This window comes from Acanthaster planci, linkage group LG02, assembly GCF_054643075.1.
Source record: "Acanthaster planci isolate LZ-2023a linkage group LG02, COTS_SCS, whole genome shotgun sequence".
Taxonomy (NCBI): Eukaryota; Metazoa; Echinodermata; class Asteroidea; order Valvatida; family Acanthasteridae; genus Acanthaster; species Acanthaster planci.
The window spans coordinates 6,877,958-6,894,361 of record NC_141778.1 but is presented as its reverse complement, the minus strand read 5'-3'; the positions used below and the strand labels follow the sequence as shown (position 1 = coordinate 6,894,361).

The following is a 16,404-nucleotide window of genomic DNA, read 5'->3' as shown; positions in this document are numbered from 1 at the left end:
TTTATTAGAATTTTGCTCTGTTTATTTCAATCTGAAAATTAACACGCAATGTGCAGTCAAAAATGGAGTAAAGATACATGTACATGTATTTAAAATCTAACAGTCTTCATATTCCCTTTTTATTCATCAAACTGTGAGTCATTCCAAGCATACATGAACATCCGTCTTCAAGCCCAACAAGTTATATTTATAGACAAAGGTATTACAATCTATCATTACTCTGGACTTACATGTACCTAGTTTCATTAACCCTTCGCAGATTTTAACTGCTAAACCCCTTCACAAAATCAACCTGTGTTGACTACTTGAATGGGATAATTATATTTTAACCCATGCGTTAACCTATTTAAATCGTTGACCTTAATAGGCTTTGATGTACAAATTAAAAGTATGATTCAGATGGCAAAAGGCAAAACTGTACACGTGTACATATTCATGTACAGTACGGCACATTAGCTCTATGCCAGAAAGTTCTTTGTGCATCTACCAAACACATTTTATATCATACAGTATGAATCGATTAAAATCAAAAAAAGGATAGTTAACAACTTATTTGTTGAAAAGACTTGCATTGGTACGTCAGAAAATGTCAAAACACGTAACACACACAAGGCACACAGCCAACAACATTAACAAGGCTCGAATTAAGGGTATAATGCACTGCAGATACACTCTGAACTGCAACACACCACTTGTCAATGTTGCTTGGTACCCACTACCTAGATACACTGAGTGCACAGGTTACCAAAAATACCAACTAGTGGTCAGTAAATACTCAATGACCTTTGTTGGTCATACATGCAAGATGAGTAAGGCTGCATCCAAATCTGTTGTTTAGAGCTAGGGTCTAGGTCTTCACTCTATTGAAAGTACGTGGAAACTTGCAGACAATAGACCTAGCCGTAGCTCTGGAAGCCCGTTTCGGACACGGACTAAGATTCTAATAAGCTACATTGTGGTAGGGTTATTTAAGTAATGGCAGTTTTAGACTGTGCTCCCTTCGGCCATTTCATTAACTCTACACCCAGGAGTAGGAGGATGCCAGACATACTTATCAGTGTATGTTTTGATGTCAGTGTATCTGTAATCTGGGTCATAAACATGATGACTTTCACCCGTAATGAATAATGAAGATCAACACGAGCACACTGAGGTTATTTACTTGTCAGTATTGCATTATCTTTTCATTACCACAGGTCTTTAGGTTTTCGAAAATATTTACACAGATTGCATTGCTTTTAATTCAACATGGCTGACTAGTATGTGACAAATCATGCTGGAATGAGGCCTTGTCCAAATTTCTTGGCTGTGTTCAGTTTTCAAGCTAAAGCCAAGTACATGTAATGTGTGCACGGCGAAGGTCTGATGAAGGTCTATCCTTTGGGTCAAGTCTGGCAGCAATCGGAGCCACTCAGTTTTCAGCAAGAATGACTTTAGGCACAGGATTACATTAATTAGTGTGAAGGTCTTTGAAAAAGTGCACAAAATGCCCACTGTATGTATCATTTTGCACATAATGTGCAACTTCAACAAAGCCAGCCTTCAGGCAAGAAAGATTCATAAACGTACAGCCACCTACAGTACGAAATTTCTCGATTTTCAGAGGTCACTGCCTTTCGAGGTATATTTAGACAGGCTATTTCTACTTTTAGGTTTCAAATGTCCCCTTGCCATTACCACACGTTCCTTGAACAGAGAAGCAATGAAGTGCGACATCAGTTGCTATGGTGTTGGTTCTACACACTGACTGATCAGCTGAAATGTCCATTACAAAAGCGTAAGTGAACAACCGAAGGGCCTTTGTGTGAAACCATTTGCGACCAACAAAAGGTGCCTTTGTATAGCAGCTCTATTTCCCATGGACAATGCAGAAAGTTTGTCCCACACCTGTTCAATCCACACTAACACAATTACAGGTTGTTTCTGTACCCACTTCTTTTCCTTGTGTCACATTTGACAGGGATGTCAAAAAAGCTTTTTGCTAGCACAAGCCTACAGGCGGTTATAGTGTTGACAATCATATTGTACAATGATCCTGTACATTTTCAACAAAAGCCTTCCAAAGACTACATTACGAACTGCTTCACTGCTGCCTTTACAATCTTCCAGGAAAACAGAAATGAGATTAGAACATGCTTCCAGCACAAATGGCCATTAAGCACTTATTCCAAATCCAACCTTCCTAAATCTAACCATGTACCAGTACATGTCTTCAGTACATGTACATGTATTACACTTGGCTTTTTTCTCTTTTTTCTAAGGTTTCTGTTTTTGGCTTGGTGTTGTTTTTTGCGTCCAGCCTTCCGTTGTTTGAACACATTTTGACACCTTTTAAACTTGAGACTTTTCTTATCACCAAACTGGAATATCAACATTTTCTACAGCTCAAGTAGAATACAAAGTATTCATTCCCAGACTTTTTAAATGTCACTTATTACAACGCATTTCGTTATCTACATATTGGACTTAAATCTTGAACACCTCTTACTTACAGGGTATTGGACAGCGAACCTTTGTGGGGAGGGGGGCAATACGAAGACTCCGCCCCCTTGCTTGCAAGAAGGTTGAAAACAAAGTGTCCAAAACTTGTTATGAAGTTTGCAATATTCTTACATGTTAACATGGGTCTCTGTATTTTTTAATACGAGCGAACGGCAGGTGGAACGGTTGAACAGTCTTCCTGGTTTAAAGTCTTGTCAATCACGGGTCTGTACAACAGGTCAACCTGCAGGGGGTGGAGGAAAGCAGAAAAGAAATGGAAAAGATGTTGGAGAGAAATGTCATCAGCAGGCCATCATTGGCTCCTGGCGTCTGCCCATTGCTATGCTACATCCCACACATTCCAATATTCCATCAGACTGACTGCCTCCATCACTGTCTACCAAGACATACTTGCACGACAAGCATGAAAATCACACAGTGCGCTCAAAGGAATGGCACATTAACTGACGGATATGCAACAGCCTGCTTCCAAGTAGCTGGAATTGAAGGCTTCTTGAAAGATCATGCTCTCCATTATCGGTAGTGTAATTCTGAATATGAAAGGAAAAAAATTATCCGAACAATGAGAGCTGACATTCTCCGCAGGTCAGACCTACCTTTCCACTCTCCACGTTCATGTCGCTCAGGGTGTGTTTCCGCCAGTGCTCCTCAAAAGGCTTTGGTGTCTGCCCCTCCAGAGGCTTGCTGTAGTCATACTCATCAATACGACTCTGAAATAGCCCAGAAAAAAACGAGCATGTGGAACATTTTAAACCTGTGACTTCGACTTTTCATGACCTTAGAAACTGCTCCGCCACACCTGCACATACAGACTGCACACACATTATACTTCTAAAACTTCTCCTCTGTAGATGATTTTCCTCTGTGGGTTTTGCCTAACAAAACACCTTGGTCTTTTGTCATGGACATGAAACTCAAGGCAACAACAGCCTTCAGCAATAGTACACTGCACTATGTTGTGGAGGCTGAGCACGTACGGAGTGGCCATGTGTCACAGCTAGGCAAATATAACACCATTTGTATTCTACAAGAGGTTGATGAACACTTTAGACCCGTCATGTGAGAAAACATGAAGGGTTTTGTCATCATTTTTACATCATTCTGGAAGAAAACCAAATTGGACGTTAATCCAACAGTGAACCAGTCATTCCAATACGGCACTATGTGCCTGCCACATCTGAGTGCCATGACTTCTACCAATGTCAAGTCTCCCACCTTGTAATCTTCCCTCGCATGTGCCCCTCGGCTCTCCTTGCGTGCCTCTGCTGCCACCATGGTCTGTACGGAGTTAATCATCAGATTCTGCAGCTCCAGGGCCTCGATAAGGTCGGTGTTCCAAACAATGCCACGATCGTACAACTGGGAATAGTCAATCAGAAAAGGAATAAAAGGATTGGGAAAACGAGAGAGCAAATTCTTTTAACTCATAAAAAAAACCCCACAGGCCCCGGTTTGTACCTTCATGTCTTCCATGGTCTTGTATGAATCCATGATGAGGTCAACTCCTTCCTTCAAGGTCTCGCCAGTGCGGAACACAGCAGCGTTATTTTGCATAATCTGAAACAATAAGAAACAAAGCACCATTGATGCTAAGTAATTCCCAAATAAACGTGACATTCCAAAGACAGAGGTGTATTTCTGAGATTCTAAATTGCAGGGTTGCTGAAGGCCAAAAGAGTGAATGTCTGCCACTTCGTGTTTACTATGCACTGCCCACATACCGTTAAAGCCAATGCTCATAAGTCAGTATTTCCAAAAAGAATTCAAAAACTTCTTCTAAGTGCTGTCACCCCAGTCTGATGGGTTGAAATGGACCAGTATTTAGAGCTTTCCCAATGCACATCTATGGCAAAATGGTCTGCTCGCAGGCCCTATGCTCTTCTCTACGATTTGACACTTATGATTGGTTACTGTCAACAGGCCAACAACGGATGTAGTCAGTTCCTCAAGGAATCAATAGGATAGCATGTTGCTGCTGGTACAATGTACTGACTTGCTTTAAGCTGAATGCGATACCTTTTTCAAGCACTCTGGAATAAATTAGGGACAGGGATATAAATATTGAGATATTACACAAAGACAATTATCTTTATTGGATAGGTGAACCATTACTGGGCCATGCTTCTCTGGTGTACCTTCTGCATGTTCAGCCTGATATCAGCAACCTTAGTGTTGCCATCGGCAAAGCGCAGCTTGTCAATGTTGGCAACGGAAGCTTCACCAGCATTCTGGTGAGGATGAAGAGAGAAAAAAAAGATAAGAAGTAAAAATTATGTGGTCGTTCATTTACGTCCCGTAAGTCACATTCAAACGATAGCGCATGTGTATTTGTGGATTGAAGCAATTAGGACAGAACGGATTAGAACTAATCTCAAACTTAGCATTGGAGTCAGAACTTTCAAGATAAAATTCTCTTTAGATGCTCATTCCAGTTCCCTAGAGGTCCATTCTATGCAGCATTTAAACACTTCAGTCCTTGAAACGAGACAAACTAGCTGATCTGTTTTGCCAATCAATACGACCAGTTAAGCCTTCACGCCAATGCCAAAGTACAACTAACTGAATATCAGGACCCATTTACAATAAAATTTGCTGGAGTTGAAGTCTGTTCAACTTCGCAAAAATACTCGGCTCCTATATTTGATCTGCCATTCCAATTTTGACCTTGTATTTGCCCAAAATATGAACCAGTCTCTTCATTAACTCAAGAGCAGAGTTTACAGAGCAACTCCCAAGACACGTTTGCTTACTGGTTTCAGTTCAGGCATGGCTTCACCAGGCTGGTTCTGCTCAATGATGGTGTGAGCACAGGCACGCCCAAAGACCACCAGATCCAGAAGTGAGTTGGCCCCCAGGCGGTTGGCTCCGTGGACCGATGCGCAAGCTGCCTCCCCGCAGGCGTACAGGCCAGGCACCACCTTGTCTTCCTCGTTCTCGTACACGATCACCTTGAAAGATAAAAGCAAGTCTTACTTTCAAAGAAGAATGCAGAATACAGATAAAGCCAAACCTAGCACAACTGCAATCAAGTCATCATAATGACAAGATATCTGGACAATTCCTAGACCGGACAGTGACTCTCATGATGAATGTGTATTGACAAAACACAAGCAACTGCTCAGATGTTCATCCGCACAATAACGCCTTCCACGAGAAGGAATGCACATACATGAACGGGCTTCAATCTTGCTTGCACACCGAGAATGGGACATGAAAGATCCACCTTTCATTTTAAAGGTATGTATGTGTATGTTGTAAGTCACCGACTCATCTGGTCTCAAGACAAGTCACATACAATTCAAATGAAATCTGACAAGAATGCTTCTTGCAAAATATCTACAGTGTTTAATTAGCTATCGTAAACAAGCATGAAAAGTCTGTATGGGGGTTTTCAATTTTTAGTGCCATGAGTAGGAGGTGAAAAACAAGAAAACTTGCTGATCCGAGGAAAAGTTGCATGCCTACATAAAGGAGATGTGACGTCGTTTGTCTTTAAAAATACTGTAGCTCCCATTTCATCAGGGAAAAGAAGACCTGGTTTGACTGTGGGGTGGAAGTGAATTAGAGTGCACGATGTGTGGTTAAGGATTAAGACACATATTAAAGAAAGAGTCAGGGGTTTGAATCCAGCTGCTGGCCAGTCATTGTGGGCTAGGAAAACTGGTCATCAAAAAGCCAGAAAGCAACCTATGATGGTCTGGCATCCCGTCAATAAGAGAATACAACTATCCTCGGCTATTTCATGGTTTCATAGCTAGGCAATCGCAGATCAACAAGGGCTTGATGAGCCAAATAGCTCGTATTAGATTTGCTTGCAATGAAAATGAATTCACTGGAGGAAATTATTACTATCATCTTAAGGGAATTTGTTGTATAGGTAATGATACAGCTATTGATAATGAAAAGAAACATGTTCTACATGTATGCATAATGCCACATAAAAGTGTGAAGTCTTGTGGACGCTTCTGACAAAGTTTGATATGCTTTTTTTTTCCATGTGCAGAGAACCAATCACAAGACATACACTGGTAGCAAACTGTTTCGGCTAAGGAGGTATTTTCCATGCCAGTATATTGTGACCAGATGCCTTCTGCTTTCATAGAGGTTGAACAGTTTTGTGTGCAACTGGTCACACGCATTCAATGGCTCACTGCACATGTACATACCTGTGCAACAGCTCTTGCACAGATGTCTGCAAACATACATGTACAATGGACGTTTTCACTAATAAATTCATAATTTATGCACCCATGCTCACAAATGGCCTTGGCGGCGAGGGCCATTGAAAGCGTACCTGGGTGCGATTTTGATTATTTTCTCCCCGGTTTTCTGGCTTCCTTCAGGTTTTTCTTCATCAAATTCAATTAAATTGTTTTTTTGCTATTTAGTTTCTGATCTAAGAGAGAGACAATGATCAAAATTGCACCTCTGTACATTTTCAATGGCCCTTACTGCTAAGGCCATTTGTGCGTATGTGTGCACAATTATAAATTTATTAGTGAAAAGGTCTATTCCATATATACCTGTCCCTTGTAGTTGGTTGGTATCCCACCCATGTTGTAGTGCACTGTGGGCAGCACGGGCACCGGGTCCCGTGTCACGTCCACACCGGCAAAGATCTGGGCTGTCTCAGAGATGCCCGGTAGCCGGGTGGCAAGCTGCTGGGGTGGCAGATGGGAAAGCTGCAGGAAGACGTGGTCCTTCAAGGGGCCAACCCCACGTCCCTCCCGGATCTCGATGGTCATGGAGCGCGAGACGACGTCACGGGACGCCAAGTCCTTAGCCGTCGGGGCATAGCGCTCCATGAAGCGCTCGCCTTCACTGTTGATGAGAATGGCACCCTCGCCACGGCAACCCTCAGTGATGAGGCAGCCAGCGCCGTAGATGCCTGTAAATAAGCGAAAAGACATTCCATCACTGTAACTTCAACACATCATTCTTCAACAATCAAAGGACTTCATTTGCATAAGTGGGCAGGGCCAAGCACAGCACATTCTATGATGTCTCACCTGTTGGATGGAACTGCACAAACTCCATATCCTGATTGGCTATGCCAGCTCTGGTTATCATGGCAGTGCCGTCCCCGGTGCAGGTATGGGCCGAAGTGCAGCTGAAATAGGCACGCCCATAGCCCCTGCAAATGAAAAAAAAAATGGCATCCATGCAGTCAAGCAGCCAACAAGACTATAGTTAAAGGAAAAACATCCCTGTTTTGATAAATTGAGCCCTGTCACAAGACAATAACCAAGTTTTCAACCTACTTGCATGTAATTAAGCAATGAGGATGCGTCCAAACCACATATACCACAGACCTTTCAAAAGCACAGGCATCAGTACCATATACTGTACCGCAGGTTATGAGAGTCTATGTAACCACATGCACTAGGGTAACTACAGTTACGTACACAAAATGATGGTTGTTGTGCATTGGTCTTCACTTGAAATGGGCTTCTTTTCTTTTCAATTAGCTACTCAAGAACTTCCATTACACTGTAACTATCAAGGGTTTGTGGTAACACAAAGCAGAAGAACATCTTTTGTGAAAATGTAAGGTGCTAAAGAAACTGGGTGGTGTGCATCTTGATGCTCTGATCAGTAGTCTTGAGGGGGTTGAGTCCCAAAATGACAAACTTGCATTGTGTTACCAGAAACCCCTACACTTCCGAACTGTAGTTTGAAAGCTGTAACCTGACACTGGACATAGGCGTAGAGAAATTTATTTGTTGTCGCTTGATCCCCGACTATCTACCTTCCGCCATGTTACTGTAGGAGTCGTCAAAATTAAATGAACAATTTTTGGAGGCATTCTCTGGATGAATAAGCTATGTTGTCTTGTTTTAATTAGAAACTAATCAATATATACAACTGTGCTTTCTTTGCAGGACTGAAAAGCTGTTCAGAATTTGTGAGGATTGTTCCGGGTAAAAAGAAAAGTGAATTTGGTTTAGATTTAACCCAGATTAGATTTAGATACATTTTAGGTATATCCAAGGACTACGGTGTCAGGAAAAATGGTGGAAAATAACGGAGTGGGAATGAGAGCTATGGATGTTTTATGTCATGAACTACGAAAAGAGATTTAAAGATTGTCTTACCCAGTTGCAAGAATGGTGTTTTTAGCCCGTATCCTGTGGATGGTACCATCTTCCAGACACAACGTACTGATCCCTTGACACACCCCGTCCTCCATGATTAGATCCAGTGCAAAGTACTCAATGAAGTACTCACAGTCATACCGCAGGGACTGTGTGATAATGACAAACCCAAACAGACGAAATCATCAAAAACTGTGACAGATAGGACTCAGCTTTATTTGGGAAGCAATCAATAACTTTCACAAATTGTTTAGGAGTTTAACCAACACATTGCTTGCATATATGACATGCAGTGCTTCATTGAGCACTTGGCTAAGAAATGAGGAAAAATTTCAAGAGCTTTGCACTGGTCATGATTATGACAAACCCCACCAAAGAGTTGGGTTCTCCCAGAAGAAAAGAAGGTCCCAAAGTGACTTCAATTAAACTAGAACTCGGTGGCAATATTCTAAATCTCAGCTTTGCTGACATATTTCTCTGTACTTTCCCCCTGATCATCCGACTGTCAAGTTTTCAGCTTTTAATATTAAAGTCGTGTTTGGTTAGAAATGCAGGGAACTGTGTTCATCTTACTAAAAACACAGAAATCTTTTTATTCTTTTCGACATTATGGTCAAAATGGACTACAGAGTCAGATATCGGGACCCCCCCATTCAACTTGTCCCACTACTCTCCTGCCTACTAACCTGGCCATACAGTGTATGGAGTAGGGAATGCCCAGTGCGGTCCGCTACAGCACAGCAGCGATGGGCCTGGCCTCCTTTACCATAGTCATAGCTCTGCCCACCGAAGGCTCGCTGGTAGATCTTGCCTTCCTCTGTGCGGCTGAAGGGCATGCCATAATTCTCCAGCTTTTCAAAGAAAATTGTGACAGAGAGTGAGCTTAACCATAGCCCGACACAATTCTAGCTGTGTATTAACTTGCTAAGGTCCACATGTTTCCCGGTCTTAACCCTAACCCTACATAATACTACAAATTACTACTTGTAGTGAAATGCAGCACTGAGTGCTGTCATTTGTAAGAGGACATGACTTTATTGTTCAGTGAAGCCATAAGATACAATAGATAAGACAATGTACCATACAATGCTGTGGCACTACGAATGCACGGCTTTATTGTTCTCTGTACAAGTAACAATGGAAGTAACCTAGCCAGAAGTAGTAATCTGTAGTGCTAGGTCCTTCAGGCTCAGGCTATTACTTAGTATTTTGTAGTACTGTAGCGTAAGCCAAACAATATGCTTGGCGGTTAGGGTTAAACCAGTTTGGAAGGAAAATAATTGAAATTTTCAGGTTAGAGCTATGTGGCACAAAATTTAAGATAACTCCAGGAAACCAGGAATAAACATTGTTTTGAAAGAGTGCAGAGTATATAGAAAAAAAAATTGGAGTTCTTCCTCCAGTATGTCTCATGGCTCATAAAATGAATTATACTTGGGAATGTGTTTTGTACAACTTTCTCTTTTCCTTAAATATGAAAACTATCTGATATCCATCTTGAGTATTCGAAATTTCATATCCCATAGTACAACAGTCAACAACTGGTAAATATTAACCATCTCCAATTCTCCCACTAATTACCTCAATGACAGCCTTTGGTGCTTCTTCTGTCATATAATGGATTGCATCTTGGTCTCCCAGCCAATCAGAACCCTTGACTGTGTCATACCTGCCCATTCATGAATATTCATACAAGCTCATTAGCTGCAACAACCTGAACTATTAAATTATTCACAAAGAGAAAATTCAAATACATGTAAAAGAGAGCAGAGTGTACATGAAATGTATAGATGTTGAGGTGCAACAAGATATCATGTGCATTGATGTACATGTATACATGATGCATGCAGGTTTGCACACGTAATGCAATGAAACTATTACCTGATGTTTTGGGTGATGAAGCTGCCTGTAACCAGAGTTGTAATGACTCGAGTGCATGACTCGAATTGAGTCACAATTTCTGGCAACTTGACTCGAGTTCCAGTGACTCGACTTGACTTTTTCCCCAAATGACTAAATTCACTCAATACAATGACTCAACTCGGCTTGAGTTACTACACTACAATGACTTGACTCAAGTTACAAAAATCAGTGACTTGTTAACATATATGTACAGGTATTACACATACATGTACCTCTGGCAAGAGCTTACAAGACGTTTTTACAATGTTACTTGAAAAAAAATCGTAATAACAAAATGACATGTCTTCACAAAGAAGCTGATGTACATGTATTGCAATATTCTAGCGTTTCAACCAGTCATTTTGGTGTGTTTAGCTCCAACACAGTATTTCCATAAAAATCAAGGCATGATGGGTTGAATGTGATTCCTCAGTCAATCTGGAATGGATTATGAGAATGTGTAACTCACAGGTACATGTAACTGTGTGCCTTACTCCTCTACTTTGACTTACATGTGCCATCTCCAGTTATCTGGTTCCATATTGCCCAATGCAGCATTGATGCCACCCTATCATGGAAATCACAATGACCGCCATCAGTCAGAAAAATAGTTAATGACCAAAATAATGGTACTCAAAAAGAAAGAACAAACAGCCACAAGTATTTAATAGTATAATGCCAGACAACTGCAAAAAGACGAAAACTATTTGTAATGCAGTAATGATGGGATTAACTATTTCTTACACAAAGAGCAAGAAACCATTAACTTCTCTCTGCCGATTTCTATTCAGTGTGCATGTACTTTCAAATATCAATGGACAACAAATGGATTACTATCATTGGCGTATTATCCTGGGAGGATTGGGGCATGTATATCCCCCTACACACTTTATTGACCCAGGGATGGGCTATTGAATCATCCCCCACACTTTGTTGTAGTGAGAAAGAAAGAAAAGGTGGATTGTGAAGAATTTTCCAGACTTCCCAACAACCAAAATGTATCTAAAAGCACTCAAACAGCAAGAACAATAAAAATCATAAATATGCCGTTTTGATGTAAGATTTGGAGGGAATGTAATACACATTACAGATGAACATGTGAATCATGAACATTGGTCCATATACATGTATGGTGTCATTGCCCCCTTCCCCCCACAATTCCCCGTCCCCATACCTCCAAATTTCTAGCATAAATTTATGCCACGGTGTAAATGTAGCACCCAATTATAGTAATTTTTAACTTGGTGCCCAGAGTTTAAACCTGGTGGGAGACGAGCCAGGCTGTGTGGGCCATCAGGTCGGAGAACACTTTGTTATGTACATATACCTGAGCAGCCACTGTGTGTGATCGTGTAGGGAACAGCTTGGATACGCATGCCGTCCTGAAGCCTTCCTGGGCCAAGCCGAAGGCAGCTCGCAGCCCCGCGCCCCCTGCTCCCACTACTACCGCATCAAATGTGTGGTCCACTACCGGGTAGTCGTGGGAAATCTGCAACAAAATCAACGGCGTCAACGCTGGAAAACATACACGATGAATTAGCCCCCAACATTCCTTAATCCTCCAACTTTCAACATTTGAAAGAGACAAGCATGCTACTCGCTCATGAAGAGTACATGTAGTATTGCAAAAATCCCATGCAAAAAATGGATGAGACTCAATTCCAGTCTTAGAACTGGAATCGCAAGTCAGGAAATTCTGAAGTGTCAATTGATTCTGTGTCCGTGAAAGTTTATTCCAGAGACAGCCAAACTACTGCAAGAGGGGTTATGTTCATCAAATTGTGTGCTGCTCGTAAAACTAAAAAAGTTCCTGCAATAATCAAATTGATCAACTTGATTGAGACAGGTTAAATGTCTTGAATTCTACATGCGGTGAACAATAACAGTTGACAATGTATGACATGTTTGGTCTGTGTTTTGGCATTGAAAACTTGAATTTAGCATAATATTGTGATCCTTGATGGAATTGAATTTCGATTCCAAAAAACACTATGGACGAAAGCTCTGACTGAACACTAATCCGAAATCCTGAGCCTTCCAAGATGCATGTACATCTTTGAGGATGGAAAACAAATTCCCCAGCTATTGCATAATTTTCCTTCCAACTCATTCCTTTTGAATCTTTGCAATCATACGTTGCATTCTCCGATGTACATGTACTCCAATTCCATCATTTACACGTCAGATGCAAACTTTCAATTGGAAGGTAACAGCTGGGTAAAACAACTGTTGATGCTCAGGAGTGGTTGCTTCATCAAATTTTTATAATGATCACCGTAAACCTACATTACCTTGTCTAGTAATTTCTGGGACACCCCACTCTCTTTGTTGACCTCTCTTTTTATTATGTAAAAATTACAAATGCATGATAAATGCATATGTACATGTTCATCTACTGTTTACAACAGATACAACAAATCTCACTTCAAAGCCAGGGAAATGAAGAAAGATTCAACACTGAAGTTTCATTATGCTGCTTGTGGGTGAAAAACATGGTTATTCATCTAACAAGTATCATCAGCCGGATTTGACTGGGTAGTATAATGACTACTAGTATACTCACTGATCCAGTTTTTGCGGTTCCTCCTGTTTGCCTCCCTTCAACTGTGAAATGGAATGGCCTGGCACCAAGGGATGATGTCGCCTGATGGTAAGAGAAAAGTCCATCTTGAATACTATATTAGTGGTAGTACATCCACAATGTCGGCAGGCAAGAATTCACTCCCACAAAAAGATATCAATGTTTGAAGAAAAACCACATCCTTCACTTTGAATTTCAGGGAAAGTTGTTGCAAGAGATAATCAGTGGACTGTGAATACACTGCACAGCACATGTAAATGCACGACATGTGTGTTACAGTACATGTACCGTGTAGCATTGTCTAGCTCCATATACATGTAACTCCATGTTTGTAAATACATTTTGCATATTCCAAGACATTAGCACTCAATATTATGAAAACCAGGGTTCTTAGATAGTATTTGAACTTTATGGTGAAGGTCAGGGTACGCAATCATTGGCATTTCTGGATCATTACAACAAATAAGCATGATAGAACCCTTTTCAAGATTTGTTAACAAGATTTTTCAACTGTTGTTATATTAGGTCCAATATGTCTAAATAAGCAACATTCTAGTTGAAGTTTCCTCTGGTACAATCTACCGGTAGCGGGCTAGCCTATATGCCATTCACTATTTCTTAACAGCATTGTTCAAGTCCGGCATTTATAATTAGGCTTCCTTGTTAGAAAACGATACAGTGTAACACCCAGTAAAAAAAGGGTATTTATTTCAGTCATGTCAGTTGCCTGCGGACCGTTTGAGAGTTTAAGCTTCAAGGTACAAGCTACCGTCTCCACACATTTAACCTTTGGAAAAAAGTGAATTATGCATGTGACTGGGTGTAACGACAGGCCTAACAAAACATGCCTGACCACCATCTGACCATACTGACGTTAGGCCCAATCCAGGCCAGCTCAGGTAGATAGAAACTGACTGCATCCATGCCGCTTCAGATACAGAAATTCACTCACCGGTTTTGTTAATCGACCAAGTAAACTCACGCCAGATCGGCAGGGTAACTTCAAAATCGTGGCCATTTTCGGATTTTGTATATTCTTTTGTGTAGGCCTTCGTTACGTACGTGAAAGATTTAAGAAAAAGCCGACGTTGTACGTGATCTCAAGCGCAGTCCGATTAGTCTGGTGCACAAACAAGGGCACGGTAGCATTCTTCATTTTACAATGAAAGCATACAAGGTTTCAGACTCTACACAATTTACGTAAACGCGTTACTTAAGACGTCTAGGGGGCGCTATAATTCGTCATTACGTAAACAGCAAGGATAAAGCTCCTCTTGTATGGTCAGCACGGTGTGGAACCACTTAATTAACTTCTGGAGTACGGATATTAAAGATGTAAAACATGTGGCTACTGAAAAGTGTAAATCTGAAAGCTCCATAGAAGAAACCAACACTGTGAATGTCTTTGTATTTGTTAGTTTTTCATCTGAGCATGGAAGAACGAAAAAGCCTTGCCGGCGCTGATCAAACTAATACTTGTAGTACCGACGACATAAGGAAGACTTTAGTGCAAAAGGAGTGCACACGACTCGGAATGGAGAACGCGCACCGTGTTTGTTCACGTTCTGCATGGTTCATTTGGTGTCAGGTCAACTCGCCCCCTGACTGCCTCGCCCCTTACCGACTCGCCCCTTTCCAACTCGCCCCCTCGTAAACTCGCCTCCTGGCCGACTCGCCCCCTGACCGACTCGCCCCCCTAGGAACGTCAAGCAAATATGGCCGGCCCAATGTATTAAAAAAAACCCCAATGGTTCTAACCAACGAGGCGACACGAACGACTCACGGACGGTGATGGATATTTGGACATCACCACTAACCACACTGTACTGACCCGATATCCAGCTATGTTGTTATGTACCCAGTTCAGACAAGCGCTGGCAGAGTCGACCCAACTTGAAATGTTTAAATTTATTTTCGTAATTTTGGGAGTGATTTAACTCGTGATATTCGTATTTTTATTCCTTTTTTTGGAATTGAATGTCTTTGAGAGTGTTTTTAATCTTTTTACTAGTAACTTCATGTATATTCTTCCGGTAGCTTTTTTAATTAAACGATGTGATGTAGTTGAGAAGACATTCTAATCTTGTCAATTTCCTTTTGGTGTTTCCCTATCTAGTTATACCTGACTAGAATAATTATAACTTACCCCTTTGTCATAAATCATGTCTCCTTAATACTTCCATAGATTTGTGTCGCTGGACATTATGCCTAATATGTACCATTTTTTTATCCGAAATAGTCCGCAAAGTTAATTAATATGGTAGAGTGTGGGCAACGGTTGTGGCGCACAAAGTCCCATATTGTTACCTCCAAATTCCACAGAAAGGGAATATCCACCAAGCTTTAAACATTTTAACTATCATAATTCTCAACTTTGAGTGCCCGCTGCAAACCTCAGAACCTATTTTTAAGGGCAGCAATCACCGATTCCATCTCTGACTGATTGTGTTTTTTATTAAACGGTGAATGGGCCGGCCATACGTGTTTGGATAACTTAGGGGGCGAGTCGGTCAGGGGGCGAGTCGGCCAGGGGGCGAGTTGACCTACAGTCGTTCATTTAGTAGGAGCTCATAACGGAAAAGTCGTGCATTAAGAAGCACTTTGTTCAAAATCTCAGAAAAGGTCAAGAATGATGCCAGTATCAATTTTGGGCTGGAGACAAATTCTAGCTGGCCATTAATTAGGCCTAATTAACTAATTAAGGCCTTACTTAGGGTAAAATTGTAACTTCTGAACCGTAGGTCCTAGAACAATGGGACTAAACTGTCCGACTCTGCTCAATATAAATAACTTTTGTATAAAGTCCAAACTTCTCATGCCTAAGGATCAATTAGATAATTAGCTAATTAATGGTAATTAGGACAAAATCATATCTTGTGAATTGTACGTCCTAGAACAATGGGACCAAGACTGACGTAGGCTTACCTTTTTTTCAGATTAAACGATTTTTATGCAGATTCCAAAAAGTCACATCTTGGAATTATTTAGATGATCCGCTAATTAGCCTTAATTCGATGAGATAGCAACTTCTAAACCGTATATAGTAAGACAGTAGGTTAGAGACCGTCAATTTTCTTGATAAAATCCACTTTCATTTGTGATGTAAAGTTCATTGAAGCAAGGATCAATAACATACTCAGATAATTTCCCTGTTATTCCATCTCCCTTTAATTACATGTACATTAACATGCAAGACTCACAGAGAGGCGCTTGTATATCAGTGCTGTAGGTAATTCTCAGCCACAAAGTCTCCTTAGTGACAGTGACTTTTGAGGCAGATCATTAGCTCATTTTCTTCACTGTCCACAGGATCGTCCTTTCGGC

At 41.1% G+C, this 16,404-nt stretch overlaps 1 protein-coding gene across 1 annotated transcript; it reads right to left on the bottom strand.

Annotated features, from left to right (window-relative positions):
* Positions 1 to 88: 88 nt before the first annotated feature.
* LOC147799824 (succinate dehydrogenase [ubiquinone] flavoprotein subunit, mitochondrial-like) lies at positions 89 to 14,192 on the bottom strand. The gene is made up of 15 exons (XM_087132973.1): positions 14,033 to 14,192; positions 13,063 to 13,143; positions 11,827 to 11,988; positions 11,012 to 11,067; positions 10,179 to 10,266; positions 9,284 to 9,448; positions 8,598 to 8,746; positions 7,512 to 7,636; positions 7,026 to 7,390; positions 5,253 to 5,450; positions 4,638 to 4,730; positions 3,961 to 4,059; positions 3,718 to 3,861; positions 3,099 to 3,212; positions 89 to 2,725 (listed from the first exon to the last, which is right to left on the bottom strand). The coding sequence occupies exons 1-15, from the start codon at positions 14,096 to 14,098 to the stop codon at positions 2,639 to 2,641; spliced, it is 1,992 nt and encodes a 663-aa protein (XP_086989099.1). The 5' UTR covers positions 14,099 to 14,192; the 3' UTR covers positions 89 to 2,638.
* Positions 14,193 to 16,404: the final 2,212 nt, after the last annotated feature.

Bases quoted from the DNA above. Each gene is read 5' to 3' on its own strand.
- LOC147799824 (XM_087132973.1), bottom strand. From the start codon at position 14,098: ATGGCCACGATTTTGAAGTTACCCTGCCGATCTGGCGTGAGTTTACTT. The intron at 7,391-7,511 runs GTGAGACATCAT...GCTTATTTACAG, and splicing joins TGTGCAGTTCCATCCAACAG to GCATCTACGGCGCTGGCTGC. The intron at 4,731-5,252 runs GTAAGCAAACGT...CATCCTCACCAG, and splicing joins CCATGCCTGAACTGAAACCA to AATGCTGGTGAAGCTTCCGT.